Genomic DNA, 22,564 nt, shown 5'->3' with positions numbered 1-22,564 from the left:
GGAAGAGAAAGACAGAGAAAGAAAAAGGCGCAACTTCGGATTGTTTGCCTTCTTGTCCTGACTTACTACTATTGATTAGTTAGTGCGTATCTGCCTAATTGGGCCGCAACCCAAGAACCATGACCACGAGGGAATTTTTGACTTTACACCCATGACAGTCCAGCAGGGGGTTGCAGTTGTGCGTAGCATCATGTGGCTCAGCCACGCCACCAAGCTTTTGCTCGCGTCGGTTGCGATCCTGCTGACTAAGGTAGGGAGGGAACAAGCCTGAGGCACTTTGCTTCAAGGGAGGAGTCCCCTTGTAATCAAGGAACCTAGGTACTTTCCCATGGATACTACTAGATACCACTAGCTACCTTCTGTAGCCTGAGGCATCACATACAAGCGGCAAGGACCAGTGACTGACCCACCCCCTCATCAACCAACCCAACCATTTGACCCATTTCGCCACCCACTCTTTGCCAACACCGATCTCTCCCTCATCCGCGTCTTATTACAAAACCATCACGACAGGTCATCACTCGCAAAGCTAGCAAACAGTCTTCGTTTCCCACCCAAGAAAGCCAACGCCTAATTTCCCACATCCACCTCAACACCCATTACTTTTTCATCACCAGAGCGAGACGCAAAAGCCGTCGGTCGCTATCCCCAAACCCATCGACACAACTCTCCACCCAAAGGACACCCCGAGAAAACAGGGTTTATGTCCATCGAAAATCTCCGGACTGTTGGTATGTTCTTATGATTTACCCTTGCAATCTGGTCTTTACGAGAGTGGCTGTGTTTCGTGGCATCACTTGGGATTTATACAGTCGGCTGTGGAAGAGATCAAGCCAAAAATGGCTGCCACGAGCAGAACTTCAGGATTGAGCACATACTGACAGGGTCTTTCTACCCCACCTCAGACCCCTTCGCCGAAGCCGACGAGGACACTGGTGATAAAACTAATGCGCAAGCGCAGTACATCCACATCCGCATCCAGCGTACGTACATCTACATCCCGTCTCTCGCCGTTGGCTAGTAATATGGACCAGACAAAAATGGCACCTTGCGGCCTGTCGCGTGCAATGTCCCGCACAGAAACGCAAAGTAAACTAATACGTAACGAATCAACGCAGAGCGCAATGGACGCAAAACCTTGACTACGGTGCAAGGCATCCCGAAGAAGTTTTCCCGCAAGAAGATCTTGTCCACTGTCAAGAAACAATTCGGTATGAGTTCCATCTGGTCATCTTATGAGTATTGATTATCCCCATAAAAGGATAACACAGCTGACCGTCTTGCCACGCTCCTCAGCTTGCAATGGCACCATCGTGACCGACTCGGAGATGGGTGATGTCATCCAGCTTCAGGGTGATCAGCGCAAGGCCATGCACGATTTCCTCATCGACAAGAAGCAGGGGCTCGAGATGGATCCCAAGACCATCAAGATCCACGGTTTCTAGCACCGTCGTATCGGTTGCACCCGTCGACCTCCCCACATATGTATGCTAGGGGCTCGTACCATAATATTGCTTCCAAAACTACTTTGGTATGCAATGGTAAATGGCCGCGTCGCCTGCTAGCTCTCGACTCTTTCGTCGGTCGGGGATCGACACAGCGTGCAGGATTCAACGAGTTTTGCTGATGAGTGCAGTGAGATATCATTAGGATGGAGTTTGGGCATGTGGTTATTACTTGGTCTGGAAGGATGCCTGGTTGATTTCATACACACGTTGATGATTGATTGGGCGTTTATGCTCCGCCACCAGTATCTCCAGCATGCCTTTTTAAGCAGTAATGCAACAATATTCTCCTTCATAATGTTCCCTTTTCTTTTACTTTTTTTATTATTTTTTTCTCTTTTGGCTGTCCTGATTCTTTAATCTAGGTGATGATGCTGCGCGCTACCCATAACCCTCACGCAAACGACCTTCCATATCGATTATCCTTTCGATAATGGATCTTGCCTGTCTCATGAAGGTTATGGCAGGAACCGCCGGGTAGCTTTGAGCTCTATCCGAATGCAGTTGAGCCAACAAGCAAAGCATGCTTGTGAAGCTGGCGATGGAGAAAACGCTGATGGATATGTTGGTCTCTTTCCGAATGTTGATCTTGCGTTGTGTCGTGTGGTAAATGGCGGTCAAGATGGTTGCTATAGCTATCCAGGCTGGAAGTAACAAGCGATCATCTTGTGAAGATCCCGCCAAGTAGAGTACCCAAGAGGTCAAGTAACCATTCAAAGCATTTACTGCTAGCAAGCGGACTATAGTAGCCTGTGGTGTGTAATTCAAAAGCCTGGATTTTGGTGGTTAGGGTTTATGGGAGTATGTTTTAGTCGACAAAGTTACTCAGTAGATTGGCATAAAAACCCATGCATACAACGAAGGTGAAGGGGGGACAGAAACACAAACTAACCAGCGAGACATGAGACAGTCAGTGAAAAAGAAGGACAAATAGCCAGAGGCGCTGCACTGTTTAGTTGGCAAAAACCATGGTGGTCGTCAGCAAGTTTGTCAGGAATATAAATCCATAATACTCCTCAGATGTTGAATCAGGACAAGAATTGCCTCTAGCCTCAGTCTTGTCTGGTGTACTAGGTAGGCAAAGAAAAGCACAACGCACCCATATAATGGCCAGTAGGACCTCCACTTGACCAGAATATCGTCGCATCTCCCCCTCGCCGCGGCTCCGGTGCTGCAGGCCGACGTACAAGGCATCCTGTAGCCTCAGCAACAGGCGCAAGACGGGCGGAATGGCGAACCAGACAGCCGGGGCGATGGAGAGGAGCCGACAGGCAAAGAGCGGCAAGTGCCAGGGCGCAGGGACGCCGAGGAGGACGGCGATGCGAGGATGCAGGAGCGAGGGGCCGGCGACGGGACAGCCGTTGATGTCGGTGACGGGCGGGGGCGTGACTTGCGAGGCAGCTGCTTTGCTGCCGGCCGAGGTGGCTATGGCCTTGTTCCTGTATACGGCCGTGCCATGATGGCGCTTGGTGGTGCCGAAAGGCCGTTGCTGCACCGGCATAGGTGCGCGACGTGCGGTTCCAGTCTCCTGTTTGTTTTGCTTGCCTCCCTTGGGCCTTCCCCCTCCCTGTGAGTCTTTGTTTATGCGAGGTGCCTGAGCTGCCCTGGTGGGTTATGTCGTCCGTGCGGGGACGCCTGGTTGACGTGCGTTACGTGACGAGGCCTGGGTTGGAGCGGGAGTGGGCTGAAAGGTTGAGGTCGAGATGGCTTATTTGTATGGCGATTCCGAGAAGTGAATATGTGGGAGTGGAATTTGTGGTGGCTTTTGAAGCAAGCAAGTAATACAAATTCAATTGAGTCGAAGTTTATTTTGCAAGTATAGGTTAACACAATGCTTTATTGTGCGGTACCTCTTCGACTTGGAGCCCAAAGAAAGCAACTTGCCCATCATGGTTGGTCGTAGGTGTTAGGTACCTTAACCCCAAGTAGGCTGTACTTGTACACATGATGGCGGCTACCGAGGACCGACCGTAACAAAACCTACCAGGCCTGGAGGGTCCTGCTACGTAAGGCAGTGGGGCACTGATATATTTGGTACAGTACAATAGGCAGTTACTGAAGAACCAAGTGGCCCCCCGCCCATGTAAGGTACAGCTGTCCGTCCCCCTGCTAAGCTGGGATCTTTTTCTTATCGCCAGCGCGATAAGAGTTTTTCATGACGATTCCTCAGCATAACAACGTAGGTCTGAATCGTTCGGTCTTTTTTTTTTTTTTGCGCACTCGCATAAAAGACAAGGCACCACTGTAGATCGTAACCTCCAACATTGCGGCACTCGAAATTGCGTGCCAGAGTTCTTCGGACATCGCGGACGGGATCGCGCCGAGAAGGTGTTCTTGGTTTGGACGGCAAGGCAGCGCCGACATTCGGCGAAAAAGCGAAAAAAAAAAAAAAAAAAGACTTGGGCTGGACTATAATACGGTGTTCTCGGAGGCAGCTCCAAGGAATCTCGAGAGCAAATCGCCTATTTACAATATCCTGGTTCGAATACCCCAGACGTGTGCCTTGTCGCCTACAGCACGCAAGAATGTCTGCATCCGCCAACGCCTACCGGAAGGCGGCGAGGCAGATGGCCCAAAAAGCGGCCAATAACCGGACCGCACGCGCCGCCCTTGCTCAAGGGAACAACACTCAGATGATGGACAAGGGAATAGTCGGTTCTTTCATGCTTCCTGGTACGACGCGCCCGCTTTTCTCGACTGGCTCCGGGGGCGGCCTTCCACAGTGTGGAAAACGTGATACTGCCCCAAAAGCCCGTATGTGAAGCCCAAACTAACCAATAAGCCTTGCGCGTCGCCAACAGGAACACTGATAGCGCCTCCTGTTTTTCGATCGATTTTCCAAAGTCCCACCGAGGGCGCGAAGCTGCAATTGGATCGCGTCAAGACCAAGTCGATGGACGCCTTCCGCATGGTGGCCTCGTACATCGCCTCCAAACCGTCTGTGCTCGCCAGCGGGCGCCTCCAGATCCAGCGTGGCCAGATCGTGCCGACTGCCAAGGAGCTGCACCGCTCGCTCTCCAAGGCCTTTGCAGCCGGCGACCTGGATACTCTGAGGAGGGTGTGTCTGCCGAGCCTGTATCAAATGCTATCTGCCAAAGTCTTGCAGCGGCCCACGGGCATCCGTAGACAGTGGGAGCTTGTCAGCTATACCAGCACTTTGATGTACCCGCGGATCGTCGACCACAAGCTCATGGAAATACCGCGAAGGGACGGTACCAGGACGACAGCTCACCAGGCCGTCGTAACCATCCGCAGCCGGCAAAGGCTCGCCCATTTTAATGACAAGACCGGCGTGAGCACCGGCCCGCCCAAGGAGCTCGACGTGACCGAGCACCTGATCATGATGCGCGAACTCGACTCGAATGCCTCAACCCCTAGCGACTGGAAAGTGTTTGGCTACGCCGACGAAACCACGTATCAGAGCTGGCAGGAAGAAAAGCGCGGTCTGGAGTTGTTGGCGAAACAAGGCGGTGCCCAATGATATTAAGATTGTCTGTGAGTCCTCCTGAGTGTTGGCCCAGTCAGCCAGCTAGGGACCGGACCTTTCTCGGGACTTTCTTTGATGTATTCCTAAAGTGTATTATATGGAACCGACCAGCTGTGCCACACGTCCCAGTTTGCATCATAGCTCAAAGAGTCACCATCTAATGACATAACGTCCATGTACTATTCATATTCAGCTTTGGTCAAGGTTTCCAAAATATACAGATACCCGCAAACCGGTCTCTTTTTGTAGTTCTTGATTCCCCCCGAACGTATGTTCAAAAAAACGTTAACACGAAAAAAAAAAGAAAAAAAAAAAAAAAAAGGCGGACCACTGGGATGGACAAACGCTGAAAATCGCGGCTTCCGTATCAACGACAAAATTATTCATAGTATGAGCGCGTTGTCCTTCCTTCCATTTTCAACCCATCTGCTTACTGCGTATCGTCTGGTCGGCAATGTGCTTTGGACAAACAAGTTGAAAATATCCAAACTCTGATCTCGAGCTCGCCTCCCTCACGCCCTAAATGAAGAATCACCACTTCTCCCCATTCACACATGTTTACCAGCCAGTCTTTGGTCCATTGACCCCAAGGAGCTCCTACGCCAACCTCTAGCGTCCTCTTCACGAGCGGGACTTGAGACACTTGCCACGGCGCGAAAAGTCCCTTCCTTGCTCGGTTAATAGAAGAACTTGCCGACTTTGCCACTGATCCCCGGCTCCTGCTCCGTGATGGAATCCTCCTCGCGCAGCTCCCCATCTTCAAAGCCAGGCTCGGCTCGGGCCGGCGACGCCACTCCTGCCATGGGCCGGTCGAAGGCGCTGAACGGAATTCCCGTCATCTTGGCCCTGGCAAAGAGGAAACCGACACGCCCCAGCATGGCAAGGAATGCAAAGATGAGGCCTCCGATGGGAGCGGCCACAAAGGCACCAAAGACGCCCCAGTCACCAGTGTACAGACCCTGCTGCAGCAGAATGAGCTCGCCTCCGGCCTGTGCACTCCCGTAGTACACGGTGCCAAAGATGAAGACGGACAGGATGCCGCCGAGCCCGCCGCAGACAACATCAAAGCCGCGCCACCAGTAAAAGTAGTCGTCCGAAAGGCCTAGAATCAGGACGGGGATGGTCGAGGCCGAGACGAGGTCGGAGATGAGGTATATCTGGAGGATGCTAGGCGCACGTAGGGCGATTACAATGACGGGGATCATGACGAGCACGACGGCGGCCCGGATCGGCCACACGCCCAGGCGGTTGCGGAACAGGTCGTTGGAAGCCGAAGAGACCATGGCGCTCTGCAAGCTGTCAAAGGCAGCCGTGCTGAGCGTCACGGCCATGAGCAGCACCATGCCGACGACCCAGTTAGGCAGCTGCTGCAGCAGCATGAAAAAGGCGACGGACCCATCGGCGTTATCAAGGCCTGGCCATGCTCCTGACCAAACGGCTACCAGCCCCGTGACGCCAACGAGAGTGAGGATACAGAGAATGGCGCCGGTGGCCAGACTGACTCCAATCCACAGGTCCTTGTCGGTCTTGGACGCAAAAGTGCGCAGCCAAAAGCTGGACAGGAAGAAGTCGTTGGTCAGGATGGCGACGGGGAGAATGTAGAGGAGCTGCCAGCCGAGCAAGGTGGGCTTGGTTAGACCGGAGGACTCGATCAGGGCAGGGTCGATCCGGGTCTCGACGCCAATAGCAATGGTTGCAATAAGAATTAGGCCCAGAACCATGGCGCCTTGGACGTTGTCGGTCAGGAAAGAGATCTTGAAGCCGCCCATGGATGTGTAGGCCGTTGTCACGATGCACTGCACAATCATGACAGGCAGTGGGTTCATGGTCGTCAGTGTGCTGATAACCTGCCCGATGGCAGACAACTCGGCAACCATGTATAAGAACAGCGTGACGAGTGACATGAAGCTCAGGTATAATGCCGTGACTTTTCCGTAGCGCTCTCTTGTCCACTCGGTGAGCACGAAGCCCTCGGGGCACTTGTTGCGGATCTTTGGCCCTAGCGCGGCAAAGATCAGCAGCGGGAGGGCCGACGAGAGTGCATATACCACCACGCCCTGCACCCCCGTGATGGTGGCAAGCTGTGGGTACGAGAATAGAATTCCGGATCCGATGGCTTTGATTGCGTTAGCATACAAAACAAAGGCGGGCAGGGGCTGGGAAGGGGTTTGGAATGGCAGCGGCAGCACGTTTCCCACGCAAGCATTATCTTGATCGAGTAATCACGGTACAATCTCAGCCTCGTCTCGGCAGTTTACGACCTGCTGCAGTCCCCATCCCCACAGAGACAAGACGGCACCATCCGGAGCTGCATCTCTGGGTACAAGAAAGAACACAGCAAGTCTTGCGTCGATTCAGCGCCCGTAGTGAGCCGCAGTCCCAGAGGCCTCAGCCCGACGAACGGTAGATTCCACGGCATGAACAAGCCGGAAATTTCCACGGTTCGAGGAGCAAACACCTCTGGTGACGAGATGGTTCTGGATACTCACCGCCTATGGCTCAAGTTCTAGCAAGATTTTGCTCCGACCGGCCGACTTGATCCGTCCAGTTGGCCATCGCTCGTCCATCGTCGTTACTTGTCGATCAAGCGATTGGTTGCGTGAGGCGCCACCGCTATGAGTTGCCAAACTTCGACGGCCAAATATGCGTGCTGCATAGCGGCCGTCTTGTCCCGTGTCATCACTCACCCGAGGCAATGAAGTTCAGAGCCAGTGGAAGCGCTGAGTGACGGCAAGACGCGTCAGTGTTAGAACGTTGAGCTACTATCAAATGAAGCATACGAAGGAAATTGAGGGATAAGGGTGAGAATGAAGAATAAGTTCGCAGTGCTGGGTAGGTACTGAGCCATATCCAAGTGCTCCGAAGCTTTGTGTTTTCTGACCAGTCTGAGTTCTGTTCCCTGCAAGGAAATCCGCTTTGGGTTGGTTTCTCATGGTCCAGGCGATGCCAGACCCAAGAAGACTGCGAGACGCATTTGCAGTGTGTTAGATATCCCGTCTACAAAGCACGCGTCATTTGTACTTTTCAATTGATGCTTACAGAAAGGCTCCATATGTCAGGTAGACAATGGCGTTGGACGCCTCGAACGATGGTTGACCCATCTTTGTGGTTGAAATGAGACCGTCGTGAAGCCTTGTGCACTCTTTGACTCTGTGCTGCCTAAATTAAAAGACTATTCAAAGACAATAAATGGAAAATAAAAGATGTCTTGAGGAGGGACCGGGTTAAGCATAACAAAAGGCGAAGAAAACTTTAACGTCCCATGAGCAAATAGGGATTTCTTAGGGTAGCAATAACGCCCCTGGCGAAGACAGACGTGGGGGTGGGCTTCATTGTTAGCGAGGCCCCACTTTGGAGATCCAGCCATTACTGATATCTTTGCATAAAAGGATTTCAGCGAGCAACTGTTGAACCTCATCGCGATCATGAATTTGGTATCAATCTACCTAGCAACAGAAAAGCCCTGGCGAGAGCAAAGCTACGTGACAAGGGAGCTCTGCGAGAGATACAGGATGGAAAACATGGCAAGAAAAATAAAAGACATGGAGAAATGACAAGGAAAACGCACCCTAATACCAACCAACCTTCCTGTAGTAAAAGAACTCGTTTGACACCCAAATAGTCCCCGAACTGTCCCACTCTGGAAGAACCCTGAAGTTTTAAAGCCTACCTTTCTTGTCCGTCTGCATTCCTGCGAGGGTAACAATTCCCCCCCCCCCCCCCAAAAAAAAGTCTGATTCCACTCTGTACACGACGATATCAATCAACCCCAAGAGGAAACAGATTGTGAAACGTAAAAGTCTGCAATTACAGACAATATGAAAAGTGGCGGTATCCAGGGGCAAATCCATCCAGGCGTAGAACAGAACAGAATTGGTACCAAAGAAGGGTCTCATGTCAGGCCAACAAAGACCGGCCAAAATGTCAACTGAATACAGACAAGCATATCCCCAATCTGGCGGATGTCAGGCCAGAAGGACCGTCTCGATTAGGGCTTCATTTGTTTGGATATGATTAAAATGCTTTTAGAAAAACATCGCAGTCCGGATAAAAAGTCGTAAGATCAACGGGTGTACACATGCGCGCTTCGTGGTGGATTCTTACACCTATGAATAGCTAATGCTCGTGTGTCTGCGAGGCTGGGCTTGGGTTGTAATTCGTTCGATTTTGCAATCAATGCTCAAGAAATGTTGAAGTCGCCGTGGGGCGCGCCGCTGAGATGGGTTGAGTTGTCTTGGTTATTGTGCTTTGCGCGCGTGGGGCTGGACACGCCTTCATTGACACTCCTGTCAATGTTGAAGCTGCTTGTAGTCGGCGACGGATATGCCGGCGTGTAGTATGGCGCCATACCTGCGGCCATATGGTTCGCCGTCATGGGATTGCCAGCCAGAGGGTTCGGTACGAACGACATGTGAGGGAAGAGGGCACCGTAGTATGCTGCATACTGACCGAAAGAATCCGGCGTCGCCTGAGGCGTCATGGGCATTCCCTGAAGAGGCATCTGCGGTCCATATGGCGAAGGTGGCGCGGAAACATAGTTGTGGGTGTTGAATGATGCTTGCATAGGGCTATGGTACGGGTAGGGCCAGTTCCATGCAGAAGATGTCGCCGACTGAGCCCCGCCAGGAGAGGAGGGCAGGTTTGAAGAGACTGATAGATGACTGAACCTGCTCTCTGATGCTTCGGGCGTTGCGGGAGCCACAGGATTAGGAGGAATTATGGTGCCAGCAACCTCTGTACGGAGACGTGGCAAGTACCGAGAAGGCACGCGACGCGGAGACTGCTTGTCTTTGACAACTTTGCGCTCCACACGAAGACGGCTGCCCTCGTGAATAAAGCCGTGCTGTCAGCAGTTCTTGTGTCAGTCATCTATCTCGCCTGTTCAAGATCAATGAAGTCGTCCATCTTGACTTACCAAAGCAGCTATTGCAGCCTCTGGCGTATCTGGGCGATCAAACTCGATGAAGCCGAAAGGTTGCTCAACTGATGACGGTTAGCGAGCTGCATGAAATGAGATATAGGGTTACGACATACTGGGAGTTCCAGTTCTCTTGATGATCTGGACCCTATTAACAGTTCCAATAGCCGAAAACAAGTCCGCTACCTGCTCTTCGGTGATGTCACGAGGGAGATTGCCAACGAACACAGAGCGCCGGTCAACCTCATACTGCGTGAGGAAAGCTTCATCAGCATCATGACGTCGGAGAATGCCCGACCTCCTCTCCTTCAAGCCATCGGGTCGGAAAGTCTCCACGCGGTAGGCATCATTGTGTCGGAAGTACTGCACATGTTTGCGTCAGTGAATAATCTCACAGCTTTGAGATATCGGGGGTTGCCTACAGCTGGAAGGTCGCGACTCAGGTCGAAGTTGGAGAGCTCCACAAGTACCGCACCTCGGATACCCGTGGCCTCCTGGGTGCGAGCATCCGGTATCTCTACCTTGGATATAGCACCGAAAGGCTCCAGAACATCACGAGCTTCTTCGAGCGTGATTTTATTGCCGTAACGCCGGGAAACAAGGAAAGTACCTAGAGTATTATGAGTCAGATGCGCCATCCATAGTGTCATTTTCATCGCCACAGCCAAGTTGTCACTTACGATTAGCCTTCACCATTTCCGTGCGACAAGAACGTCCGAGAATCTGTGTTCCTCTCCCTTGGTCTACTGCGGCTTTGGCATCCTCATCTTTCTGTTTAGGCAAGTTTGAGACGTCAGTTTCAGTACGTCTAGAAAGAAGAACAAAAAGGTCGGTGTGCTACATCCAAGGGGGAAAAAAGAGAAACAAAAATGAATTCTCGACATCCTACCGTGTACTGGCAAAAGGCAAATGGCATCTGGTCTCTATCACGCCGAATTTTGACAAATACAGTTCCGTATTTGCTGAACTCCCGGGTGATAGCAGCTTCAAGAGATTGGTCATCCTGGAGCTGAGGCAAGCTAGAGTTGAGTGTTAGCAAAAGGCATCACTATTTTCCAGGGTGAAAGGCAAGCACTGGACTTACTTGGCTACAAAGACGCATGCAGTGGAGGGGTAAACCCCTTGGGCATCAACACCGCCAACATGATGCCGGGCGCTCAAGTTGGAAGGTCGAGGTCGGAGGGTTACTGATGTTCCAGTCAAAGGCCCAGAAGTGCCTACGGAGCTGGGTGGCTTCTCAGGTCCGGCAGTGTTGATGGGATGGCCAACTTCCCTGTTTCCCACGCCGGCTTGATTCTGCGCCTCAAGGAATACGTCGCCCGAAGGCTGCATTCCAAGCTGGAAGCGAGAACCAAAACTATTCCCATCAGTGTATGCTCGGAGAACCCGCCTCTTTCACGACTTACTCATCATTCGCGACCGTGCGGTCTGTATCCGTCAGAGACGAACGTGGCCTGTGAGGTTCCTGATTGTAGCCGGAATAGCTGTGCCTGGTGGGGGAGCTGTTTAAGCTCATTGTACTCAGACGGGCGCCAGCTATGTTGATGTTAGCAGGGACGCTTACTTGAAACCGGAGCACACATTCGCAATTCACTGCTGTTCAAAAAGAAAAGGAGGGGGGTGTTTCAGGCGAAAGAAGCTTTTCCCAAAGATTCATCAGAGGCTAACATTCTCTCACCTTCGTCGATATCTCCCGTGGATGAGATGATGCTTGGGCAACCAACAGGGCGAGAGTGTGGGATTGATCCAGGGCTGTTGGAGTTATTGGCGGTATGACCTGCCCGCGGGGTGAAGGCATTACCGTGAATGACACGGTCATTCCGGTCGGAAGAGCTTGCCATGTTGGTTTATGGCTCGTAGAGCCTCGCTGGAGAGATAACAGGGTAGATGAACAAGAACTGTCGGTACAGTGAGAGTATACGATCGAAAATATGTAAGGGACAATTCCTGCAAGAAAACCAAGCTTTCAAAACTGTGGATGATCGGCTGAGTGAAAAGGATGAGAAGGCAGGGCTTCTATCGCCAGAGACAGCAACGAGGACCAAGATGCTCATAGAAAGATGAATTGGTGATGACGATTATGATGATGATGATGATGATGATGGGAAGGAGACAAAACAGGCACCCGCCGTATGGTGTTAACAACTAGTAACAAGAAAAGAAGAACTTCTGCCTTGTGATGATGGCCAGGCTATGACGGGACAAAAAAGACCGTGATAGTTGTCCGGGTGGAGAAAGCTGAGCAGAATCTGATGAAGAGAAGGAGAAGAGAAAACGAACCCTGGCATAGAATTTTTAGGGGAAAAGTTCAGTTGCTTGGGGGAAGTTGAAGTGCCAACCGCCCAGACGTTGGAACTTGCGCTGAATTCTCCTTTTTTGAGCAGTCGGTGGGCTGGTCCCGCAGGCTGTAAGTTACGGCATTGGTCTGTTTGTTTGTTGCTAATAACATTGAGTTCCCTGAAAGGAAGGGGCATTGCAGTCCTCTCTGGTCGTGCCTTCCCTTCCACCCAGGGAAGGTACGCAAAGACTGTCGGTAATCGAGGTCATGGATAGGCCTGAGCAGCCAGACGTTCTGCTCCAATACCACCAGGTCTATGCATTTTCCCCTAGGATTTCCATTTTAAGGGCTGAGTAGAACATATGCACTTATTCGTGATGGTATGGTGGCAGCTTCGCAACACCATATATCCGGAACATCTTATCCATGACAGGTATTCCCAGCCCGGGACAGAAGCATTCCATGGCAAGACTTCAAAGAATTTGCAGTTCAAAGGCAAGCCTACTATGACTGTAAACATAAGGAGCAAATCATGTGCGTGACATATAAGACCTGTGTACCAGTTGTGCCGGTACTGAAAGCTTTACACAGACAACGAGTAGAGTTCTGCCTGGCGGTTAAGGAGGGACGAAATTACATAATTTCTGTCATCCGTCTATATGATAGGCAGATAATGAACTGAAAATGAATCATACGGTCAGCGGGGCATTCCCGTTAAGGTGTGTTTTACCCAGTACTCACTTTGAGTTCAACAAACTACTTATTGAGCTGAACCCCTTCCCCCTTAGTGCCTGATTTTACATATACATAGAGGTGCCTAGACAGGGCGGTTCTATTCCATAGTTTTAATTACCTTTCGAGGAAATTAGCGTTTTGTAGGCTTTCTTTAGAGCGTCCGGCCTGCCGTAAAATAAGCGTCAATTCTGTTTGGTGGTGAAGTGCCAGCAATTTCTGTCTACTGGATGCTATCACTTGAACCTTAATAGTGGGTATATGCGCCTCAACAGGAAATAGATAATGGAAAACGTGCAGTGTCGCGGCGATGGGGCTGCGTAGGTAGGCAGATAGTAGTCGAGCACCAAAGCCTGGCATTCTCCATAATCATGGATGTAAGGCCTCATGGCTTTCGCCTGCTGATGTTTTGATTCACAGATGCTTCCGATGAATCACATTGTCGTAGACAAGAGCACGTAGCGCGCGCAATGTGATATCCATCGTATCTGGAGAAGGGTTCCGGTTATGTTTGACCGGATATATCCTTGAGGTCTTCTTGTAAGTACGCCGTACGTTCCTGGGGAGAACGCTAGTGGCATCACGGGAGTTGGGGAGGTACCTACCACATATGCAGCCCCACATCAGGGGGGATTATATAAGCAATAGAGCTTGGCTGTAACTACCTTGAAGCTTGAGGTACCTTTTTAGGGTGGGTACTGAAGCTGTCCCTGCGAAAAGCAGGGTCTATCAAGGACAGCAGCTTAGCATCGTTGCCACACTACCTTATCTAACTGCACTCACTTGCCATAGCTTCTTCATCCCTAAGTAGAAAGACAGCATTTGGCATCATTTCCAAACTTCGCAGCGCTCGGCCGGAAAGACCGCAACGGGTCAATTGGACCACGTAACTCAGAGAGCACCCGGGAAAGTTCGAAGGAAAAACATGCACCTTATGATCTGAGCCATTAGGCTCATTGTTCTCACACCGATCCAGTCCTCCTCGGCGCCACGAACCACCATCATCACCAAAATCACCACAGCCGGCACAATGCGCGCCACTATATGCCTCAGGAGAGGCTTCTGGGGCCGAAGCATCGATGAGCTTAAGCGCCAAACACAATTCGTGATCAATATGGAGGGCATTAAGGGGCCTTCCGGTCCCTTGGAGTTGCACTCATTCCGTGACCCCGAGTCCGTCCGGGCCTGCAAAGCCATGTCGGATAAAGATGTCGGCGGCTACTCCAGATCCCACCTCGACTGGGTTGGCCCAGACGAGTCTTCTTCGCAAGTCCAAGATGCCAAAAGCAGCGACTCGGAACCAACCGCCTACGCCCGATTCCACGGCTCGATATCTACGCAGCTACCAAGCACCCGCCCAGACATACAAAGATCCGGTTTTGCTGGATGGAGGACGCTCGATAGAGGACGAACGATTTTCGGCAAGAGCTTATGGAACATTGATCAATACACGTACCTCGCGATGCGTATCAAGTCAGATGGAAGGAGTTACCTAATCAACCTGCAGACCGAGTCGTTGATACCAACAGATTTGCACCAACATCGCCTGTTTGCGAAACGCCCCGGCCAGTGGGAAACCATTCTGGTCAAGTGGAACGATTTTGTCAGGACGAATCACGGTTTCGTAGTCGAGCCGCAGGCGGAAATATTGAGGCAAAAAGTGCGCTCAGTCGGCGTGGGCCTCACAGACCGTGTGCCGGGTCCGTTTGAGTTGTGCATTGAGAGGATATGGGCGACCAATGATGAGCGGGACGCAACGGACAGCGACCCAGGCCTTGCAAGATCAAGCGGGCTCAGGAGCAAGCGAGGAGAAGCCATCAAGTGGGAAACCTCCTGAGCTATTCATCAAAAGAGTGGAATCGGCAGCACAGTCAGATTATACTACAAATTCTAGCGCTGGCTAGGCTGGAAAGACAGTACGTTCAAGAGCGGGACCGACTTCGCTGGAAGTATAACCTCTTGTATCATGTACAAGCGATGGTCAAGTTCTTCAGCACCAGCAAAGTTGCTCGTATTAAAGAGCAATGACTGCGGGCTGGTCTGGCCGAGCAGTAGAGGCGAGCAGAGTGCAGGTAAAGTCTCTAGATATGGGAGACACCCAGGATCTCTCATGTGATACTTCAGATGTATACACATATATCCATCCTAGAACATATCACTTTGTGTCACTATATTTGGAACAGAAAGGAGTTCTTACGAAACAAGTCATTTTTGAGATCTGGAAATACATCAATGTAACCATGTTTGTACGCGCCCTCAACTAGGAGATGGCATTGGATCAGAGCAAGTTTAAACTCGTTCCAAAACACTCACTTCCGACTTGTGCAATATTCACAAAGGACATACGACTGTCAATACATATATATTTATATATTTCACATGGCATTCAAAACAAGAGCTTCCCAAGCTAGTCTACCACTTTCATTTTTCACACGCAGATATACGCACACCAGGCACAATAAGTTCCTAAAATAATATTGAGGAAAATGTTGGCATGCTAATACCACAAAAGAAAATAAATAGAAAATCAACGGCCCTTCAAGAGAGATGACCCTCCCACATATACATCTTTACAGTCATACCGCTTCCATGTTCGAAAGTGGCACATACCCTTCGTCTCTCTTCCCTCTTCCACGGAAGACCCGACCAAACAAATCCTGTAAAACAGAGACAATGCCGCCAACCGAGCTCCACATAGATCCCTTCCTCCGCAGGCCTCCACGCTCATCGTACAAAGACTCATCCATCCAAGATGGCCTCTTCCAAAGCTTTAGCAATAGACTGCTAACAACGACGCTTACGCTCGAAAGTGCCATCGCTGCGCCAGCAGCCATGGGATGCAAATGCAAACCGTAAGGCAAGAATACTCCCATGGCGAACGGCAGCCCGACCAAATTGTACATGCATGCCCACGCCAGGTTCATCTTGATTCGAGTGAATATGCTTCGTGCCAAATGTAGGGCCGCAGGGATATTCATGAGATCGTCAGGTCTCATCAAGACCACATCGGCTGCCTCCATGGCGACATCGGTACCAGAGGACATAGCAATACCAACATCTGCGGTGGCCAGGGCAGGAGAGTCGTTGATGCCATCGCCGACCATCGCGACACACTCGCCTTGCTCTTGCATCTGTTTTACGATGGCTTGCTTCTGGTCCGGCGAGACGCCTGCATAGACCTCGTCAGGAGAAATGCCAACAGCAGCAGCCACCGCTAGTGCCGTGCTGCGCTGGTCGCCAGTGACAATGGCTGTTTTGATGCCCATGCGGTGAAGGACAGCAATTGCCGCTACCGCGCCCTCCTTGATGGTGTCAGAAAGGCATAGATGTCCGGCATATGTGCCGTCTATTGCGATGAAAATGTTGGTTGTGCCAGCCGACGGGACCTTCTCGCTGCTGCCAGCCTTGCGTTTTTGCGCCGCTCGGGTATTAATCTGCTCAGATGCCTCGATTGCATCCTCAGAGACGTTGACGTTGTTTTGGCGTAGGAACTTGATATTACCCACAAGCACCTTATACCTGATGCGGTCCGTGCCTGATACGGGCTCAACCACGGCGCTAATTCCTCGTCCAACGGCTGCTTCAAAGTCACCAACGCTGCCTTCTATTGTACCTTCAGCGTCCATGTTGAGCTCAGTCTTGGCAGCGCGAAGCACCGCCTTGCCCACAGGATGTTCACTCCCCATCTCAGCCAGACCTACGATTGTCCACCATAGCTTTCGCACCCATTCGGTAGTCTGCCAATGCTCCGCTATATGAGCGTTGGCCACGCGCATCTTGCCGTAGGTAATGGTTCCGGTTTTGTCAAGAACAACCTTGGTGATAGTAGTGGCCGTCTCGAGTGCAGCACCGCCCTTGACCAGAATTCCGTTTTCCGCGCCGATTCCTGTGCCTACCATGACTGCCGTGGGAGTAGCGAGGCCAAGGGCACACGGGCAAGCAAAGACAATGACAGAGATGCAGAGCTTGAGGCATACAAAAACCTTGCCACCGCTCGTCTCTTCCTGAAAGATCTTGGGCGGGTTCGTGAGAACGTGGGACAGTACCATCCATGTTGCGAAAGTCAAAAAACCAAGGACGAGAATCGTAGGTACGAAGATGCCAGCCAAAGTGTCAGCGAGGCGCTGAATAGGTGCCCGCGTGGTCTGTGCATCCTGCACGAGCTTGACAATTTGACTGAGTTGAGTGTCACGGCCAGCCCGGGTCACTCTGAAGTCAACTCTCCCATGACCGTTGACCGTGCCGCCGATAACAGTACTGCCCTTTTTCTTCTGCACGGGCATAGCCTCTCCAGTAACCATGCTTTCGTCGACGTAGGTTTCACCCATAGTTATGAGCCCATCGGCTGGAATCTTGTCACCAGGTCGAAGGATGACAATATCGCCGACTTGAATCAGTTCTGTAGGAATGACCTTCTCTTCGGCGGCGTTTCCTTCTGGCATGGACTGCTTCTGATCAGCTGCAGGAGCCTTGTCGGAAACCCAGTTTTCTGTTGCCTTCTCAGCAGCAATAGGATCTGCATATATGGTTGCCATTGATGGCGCTAGAGACATTAATCTTGACAGTGCCTTTGAGGTCTGGCCCTTGGCCCTGTTTTCGAGGAACCGGCCAAGAGTGATGAACGTGATTAACATGGTGCTCGTGTCGAAGATGGTGCTCGGTCGAGAATGAGGGGGAAAAAGGAACGAGATCAGCATGGCAATGCAGCTGAAGAAGAAGGCGCACGATGTACCCAAGACCACGAGAACATCCATAGTAGGCGATCGGTGCTTGATTGATTTCCATGCGGAAACGTAGAAGCGTTTGCCAATCCCAAATTGCACTGGTATCGTCAAGCCCAAGCAGACAACATCGCCCAGGAACAGGCCAGGCAGCAGCTCGATTTTGCCAATGTCGAGCGCAGGAATCAGCATCGGAATCACCATGCTGATGAAAAAGACAGGTATGGCAAATGACAGTGAAACCTTGAAAGCCCGGCGCCATTCGTTGATTTCCTTGGTCTTGGCGAGTGATTCAAGCTGAGCATTGTTGTCATCATTGTCTGCAACCAGAGCATTGAAGCCAGCACCTTCAACAGCCTGGACTATAGCACGCAGACCCACGACGCCAGGAAGATGTACCACGCTGAGTCTTGACGTTGCGAGGCTGACTTTCGCAGACTGAACCCCGGACAGACCGGTCAACATTCCTTCCAAGCTCGTTGCTGCTGTGGCGTTCAGGTTGCCAAAAATCTTGAATTGCGAGGTTGTCGCATTGCGCGATGCTTCGGAGATTTCCATAACCGTAGAAAGGATCTCCGCACCAAAACCCCTGTCTTCAATGATCTCGGCGATCTTTTCGGCTGGTAATTCCGTGGGGTCGTGCGTGATAACTGCGCGTTCTGCGAGAAGGCTAATGTTAAAGCGGTGAACCCCACTCACGCCCTGAAAGCCGCCTTCAACGGCCGAGGTGCATGCTCCACATGTCATGCCATCTATCGCTACAGTCGTTGTTGCGCTTGTTGGCTTCCTCGACCGACTGCTTGATCTTCGCACACGTGCTGGTTGAGTCTTCTCCTTGCTATCCACGATGGTCGCGCCAAAGCCCCTGTCTTCGATCATCTCGGCGATGGTCTCAACACTAAGCAAGGATCTGTCATGCTCAATGACGGCCCTTTCTGACATCAATGAAATGTTGAAGTTTATAACTCCCGAAACGTCTTTAAAGCCCGCCTCAATGGCCGAAGTACATGCGCCACATGTCATTCCCTCTACAGCCACTGTTGTGACTACTAGGGTAGAACTGTGGTCGTTGTCCGTATCGTCAAAGTCGCTGTCGAATTCGGTCTGGTTCGGATTCGGAGAAGGTAGGTCTGTTGCTAACACTTCTGCGTCGAAGCCGCGGTCTTCGATAATTTCTTGGATTTGTTCGGCGCTGATTCTTTGAGGATCGTGCATGATAACAGCACGCTCCATAACAAGGCTGACCGAGACGTTGCCCACTCCATCGACGCCTTTGAAGCCCGACTCAACGGCCGAGGTGCATGCGCCACAACTTGATGAAGTTTCTTTGTTAGCTCAAATCATGCCGCATGGCGAGCAAAATAGTCACTGGGGCTGGGGTCTGCTTCACTCACGTCATGCCACCGACCCTTAGTGTCGTTGTCGCCATGTGTAACCTCGGCGTAAGTAGCGAAGCTCCCGTACTGCTGGATCCGCCCTGCGGAGGGACTTTGATGTTCGTTGGCGCCATCTGGTCCTGACTGATCGAGCCGATATCTGCTAGTCACACGCTACACTCGGTCAACCGCAGGAGCGTCAGGGTCGCGCGGGTTCAAGAGTAATTATTGTTGTTGGTGAAGTGTTCGACAGATGCCATGACAGGAGGTAGTAGGTAGGTAGGCCTGCCTGTTACAAATGCTGCTGACAATATGGCTTAAAAAAAAAAAAAAAAAAAAAGGGTATTCAATGCAGCAAACAGACAAGGCAAAGGAAAGCCGTGAAGTCCAGCTTCCCGTCGACAAGGTAGCACTCCTATATACGATTGAGTCTTTTAATGATACTTGTCGTTTAAGTAAACATGGTTTGGTCGGGCATGAAGGGGAAAGTTTACCCGTCAAATAAATCCATGGTCGAATGGGGCGACGGCACGGAGACGTCCAATTCTTATTTGTCAGAAGCCCGAACAGGCCGCCTAGGGGCCAGTTGTGCACGCACCAAATGTACCGATGGGGCTGCGGGCCATGGCCAAGAGATGAGACGCACCTGCTGCGCTGTGATCCACAGTGCCCTCCCCCCGACCCTGTCTGTTTCGGGTTCAAGATTTGCGAACGTTTGGAAGAACACGATGCACCCCATGCGCGAGTCTACAAGACTAAAAAAGAATTAAGAGTCAAAGGGATTTTCTTATTACTGACAGATACCTTGCTCTAGCTTAGATTGGTAGGTAAACTAGGAAGGTTGGTGTGTGCAAATTCTTTGATGTTGTCCAAATATACCTTACCTGTGCATGCGTTTCACTGCATTTGATTGAACTGTAGCTGAATCAGGTGCCTGGAAGGCGACCAAATATCCCGTCGTCACCGTTCATCCGAGAGCCTGCATAGCATTCAATAAAAGCACGGAGGCACATCCTCCCCTGCTTACATAGATATTGAAAATGTACCGGTAAACCTGCGCCGATGATAAGACTATGGGCTGATTCAAGCCATTCGCCACCCAATCGCAATTGCGACAAATGCACAACACCCACCTGCACCAAGTCAGGCTAGTGGTTAATGGTCCCACCCAAAAGCCAAGCTGCCGACCAGGTTCCTCTGAGTTACGAGGTACCTTGGGTGAGGTACCTATTCAGGTACTCGCCAAGTCCCCTGGGCCGTTCCTCCCGTTCACACTCGGGTTATTAGAAATCAGATCTCAACCTAGACTTGGTAGGCTAGGTGTTCTATTATGGGATATACATCGGTGCACAGCCAACCATGTACCTACAAAGACTGCCTAAGCTTGCAGAGGTGGGTAGGTACTAAGGTACAGTAAGCTCCCCGGGAATCGATGGTCTGAAGAGCCCGTAGCTCGTGTCTGCGCCGCTATATGACAGTCCGTTCATGTCATCTTCTTTAAGGGGTAGGTAGCAAGTATTGTATTTCTGTCCCGTCACAAGACTTTGAAATGTTGTCTAGACTTGCAACGTAAGCAGTGAACTGCAAACTTGGGCGTGCTAGTTTCCTGGGAACCTACGTGCTTGTCTTCCTACGAATAAGATGATGAGGCCTTCGAAACGATTTTGGGATACTGTTTATTAAGCTTTTTTTGGGTTGTTGGCGGAAGACGACAACATGACACTTACGGCCCGGGATCCCATGGATATACATCCCACATACCCACCTCATCGAGGCCTAGACATGGTTGATCTGCAAGAGCGATGCCGAGAGCCATCAAGGTAAGGTAACCTGTAATATTAAAGAGGCTCTTTGCAGTTGCATGAATTACAATGCTCCCATCTAGTAGATGTTTTGGTTGGGCCAAGGAGAAGGGGGAAATAAATAAAATAAAAACATCTATTCATTCCACATTGCAACCCATGACAAGTTTGACTCCCAACGTTGAGGGATAACAAACAAGCCGACCGCTGTAAAAGTGGTTAGGGCGTGGAAGGCATCGTTTGATGAAACCTCACTAGGTACCGGTATCTCTCCGATTCAAAGAGCAACCGCCGCACGCGAGAAATCAATAAAATTTGAACTAATTATAACAGAATCAATAATCATATTTCGTCTGCCTAGACCCTCTGCCATCAACGCGCGCTTCGCGCGGTTGCAAACAAGCGGCACAAATGCCCCCACCAGGCAGTGATGGTGCAGGCTGGAATTGGACACTACCCCGCAGGTTTACAGCGACCCCACAACGGCTGCTCCTGCCGAAACAATGCTGATGACGGCAGTCAATGCTATCCATCCAACGGAGCATCAGGTAGTGGCTCCGAACAACAGGTTGTCAGTCAGCACTTCAAGCAGGACATCGATACAGCCTTAAGCCGACAGTGAGCACAAAATGGAGCAGGCAAAGGCTCTCAATGCGTTGGAGGTATGTAGCCGTCTCTCCGGGTTGAAACCCACCATGCTAACTTGACCTCGAAGCCCTTCCTTGCTCTCTCCAAGGCAGCGACAGCACCACGAGCAGCAGCCGATCTCGTTCTTCAAGCAACATCAGCACCGAATACATTCATATTTACCGAACTTCTGGCCCAGCCAGAGATACAGGCCCTCGCCACGTCGGCCGACTACTCTCCCGCCCTTACAGTCCTACAGATATTCAGTTACGGCACATGGGCTACCTACGCTCAAACCCCCGGCTTACCGTCGCTTAATGATGCCCAGGCCCTCAAGCTCCGCCAGCTGTCGCTGCTCACAATGGCTCGTGACAAGGATGCGCTGAAGTACGGCGCCTTGATGAGTAGCCTGGAAGTTGGAACGAAAAGCGAACTCGAGAGCCTCGTTGTCAGCACCGTCTACGCAGGTCTCATCAGCGCCAAGCTGGATCCAGCTCACGGCGTCGTGCGTGTCTCATCGGTCTCGCCCCTCCGGGATCTCGCGCCAGGAACTGTTCCACACCTTATCAATGAGCTTCACCAGTGGTATGACAGATGCAGATCCGCGCTCGACGATCTCGATGCGGAGATTGCTACTATTCGACAGACCGCAGCGACAAGAGTCAAGGAGAAAGCAGAATGGGACGCGAAGATGCAACGTTTGATCGAAGACGAGAAAAATGCGGGTGACAGCGTCGGCGGTGGAGCAGGCTCATCCAGAAAGCTCCCTACGGGACTGGGCCCGGGTCGGCGCTTAGGGTTCGGTAAGCGAGCGAATGTGGGTAGTGTGGCAGATGCTGGTGACGAGGCAATGGACGTGGATACAGATGACGACGACGCCAATATCAAGAAGAGGTCAAGTCGACGAAAGCTTTAAGGTAGAAAGCAGTTTCCACGCATTACGAAGACTCCAGTCTTTTTCTGTAGCTACACAACTACTAGCCGAACACCTGCGAGGTCACTGAGTCTCCCGGCTAGTTTACACTCTAGGGGACCAGTCGAGCACGTGTTATGATACCCCCAGATGAAAGACGGCTACAGTTAGCCTTGGGATGAACAGAAGTTTACAGGCGGAGCTG

General features: G+C 51.3%; 8 protein-coding genes across 8 annotated transcripts; 4 read left to right on the top strand and 4 right to left on the bottom strand.

Moving 5' to 3' along the window:
* Positions 1–151: 151 nt before the first annotated feature.
* Positions 152–1,445, top strand: PpBr36_05603 (uncharacterized protein; the record flags this gene model as incomplete). Its single annotated transcript, XM_029892756.1, has 5 exons — positions 152–250; positions 618–731; positions 857–983; positions 1,119–1,211; positions 1,297–1,445. The coding sequence occupies 5 exons, from the start codon at positions 152–154 to the stop codon at positions 1,443–1,445; spliced, it is 582 nt and encodes a 193-aa protein (XP_029746443.1).
* Positions 1,446–1,886: 441 nt separating this feature from the next.
* Positions 1,887–3,006, bottom strand: PpBr36_05602 (uncharacterized protein; the record flags this gene model as incomplete). The annotated part of the gene is made up of 3 exons (XM_029892755.1): positions 1,887–2,277; positions 2,398–2,453; positions 2,605–3,006. 3 exons carry the CDS (start codon positions 3,004–3,006, stop codon positions 1,887–1,889), a joined length of 849 nt encoding a protein of 282 aa, XP_029746444.1.
* A 1,024-nt stretch (positions 3,007–4,030) lies between these two features.
* PpBr36_05601 (uncharacterized protein) lies at positions 4,031–4,986 on the top strand (the record flags this gene model as incomplete). The annotated part of the gene is made up of 2 exons (XM_029892754.1): positions 4,031–4,259; positions 4,307–4,986. 2 exons carry the CDS (start codon positions 4,031–4,033, stop codon positions 4,984–4,986), a joined length of 909 nt encoding a protein of 302 aa, XP_029746445.1.
* A 683-nt stretch (positions 4,987–5,669) lies between these two features.
* PpBr36_05600 (uncharacterized protein) lies at positions 5,670–8,093 on the bottom strand (the record flags this gene model as incomplete). The annotated part of the gene is made up of 4 exons (XM_029892753.1): positions 5,670–7,108; positions 7,680–7,712; positions 7,874–7,953; positions 8,032–8,093. The coding sequence occupies 4 exons, from the start codon at positions 8,091–8,093 to the stop codon at positions 5,670–5,672; spliced, it is 1,614 nt and encodes a 537-aa protein (XP_029746446.1).
* A 1,079-nt stretch (positions 8,094–9,172) lies between these two features.
* Positions 9,173–11,751, bottom strand: PpBr36_05599 (uncharacterized protein; the record flags this gene model as incomplete). The annotated part of the gene is made up of 9 exons (XM_029892752.1): positions 9,173–9,835; positions 9,908–9,975; positions 10,027–10,273; positions 10,333–10,520; positions 10,591–10,681; positions 10,800–10,929; positions 10,995–11,267; positions 11,317–11,446; positions 11,589–11,751. 9 exons carry the CDS (start codon positions 11,749–11,751, stop codon positions 9,173–9,175), a joined length of 1,953 nt encoding a protein of 650 aa, XP_029746151.1.
* A 2,199-nt stretch (positions 11,752–13,950) lies between these two features.
* On the top strand, positions 13,951–14,757 carry PpBr36_05598 (uncharacterized protein; the record flags this gene model as incomplete). Its single annotated transcript, XM_029892751.1, has 1 exon — positions 13,951–14,757. The coding sequence occupies one exon, from the start codon at positions 13,951–13,953 to the stop codon at positions 14,755–14,757; it is 807 nt and encodes a 268-aa protein (XP_029746153.1).
* A 739-nt stretch (positions 14,758–15,496) lies between these two features.
* On the bottom strand, positions 15,497–19,151 carry PpBr36_05597 (uncharacterized protein; the record flags this gene model as incomplete). Its single annotated transcript, XM_029892750.1, has 2 exons — positions 15,497–18,953; positions 19,036–19,151. The coding sequence occupies 2 exons, from the start codon at positions 19,149–19,151 to the stop codon at positions 15,497–15,499; spliced, it is 3,573 nt and encodes a 1,190-aa protein (XP_029745474.1).
* Positions 19,152–21,448: 2,297 nt separating this feature from the next.
* Positions 21,449–22,362, top strand: PpBr36_05596 (uncharacterized protein; the record flags this gene model as incomplete). The annotated part of the gene is made up of 2 exons (XM_029892749.1): positions 21,449–21,481; positions 21,535–22,362. 2 exons carry the CDS (start codon positions 21,449–21,451, stop codon positions 22,360–22,362), a joined length of 861 nt encoding a protein of 286 aa, XP_029745475.1.
* Positions 22,363–22,564: the final 202 nt, after the last annotated feature.

This window comes from Pyricularia pennisetigena (genome assembly GCF_004337985.1).
Source record: "Pyricularia pennisetigena strain Br36 chromosome 4 map unlocalized Pyricularia_pennisetigena_Br36_Scf_6, whole genome shotgun sequence".
Lineage (NCBI taxonomy): Eukaryota > Fungi > Ascomycota > Sordariomycetes > Magnaporthales > Pyriculariaceae > Pyricularia > Pyricularia pennisetigena.
This window is presented reverse-complemented; position numbering and strand designations above follow the sequence as displayed.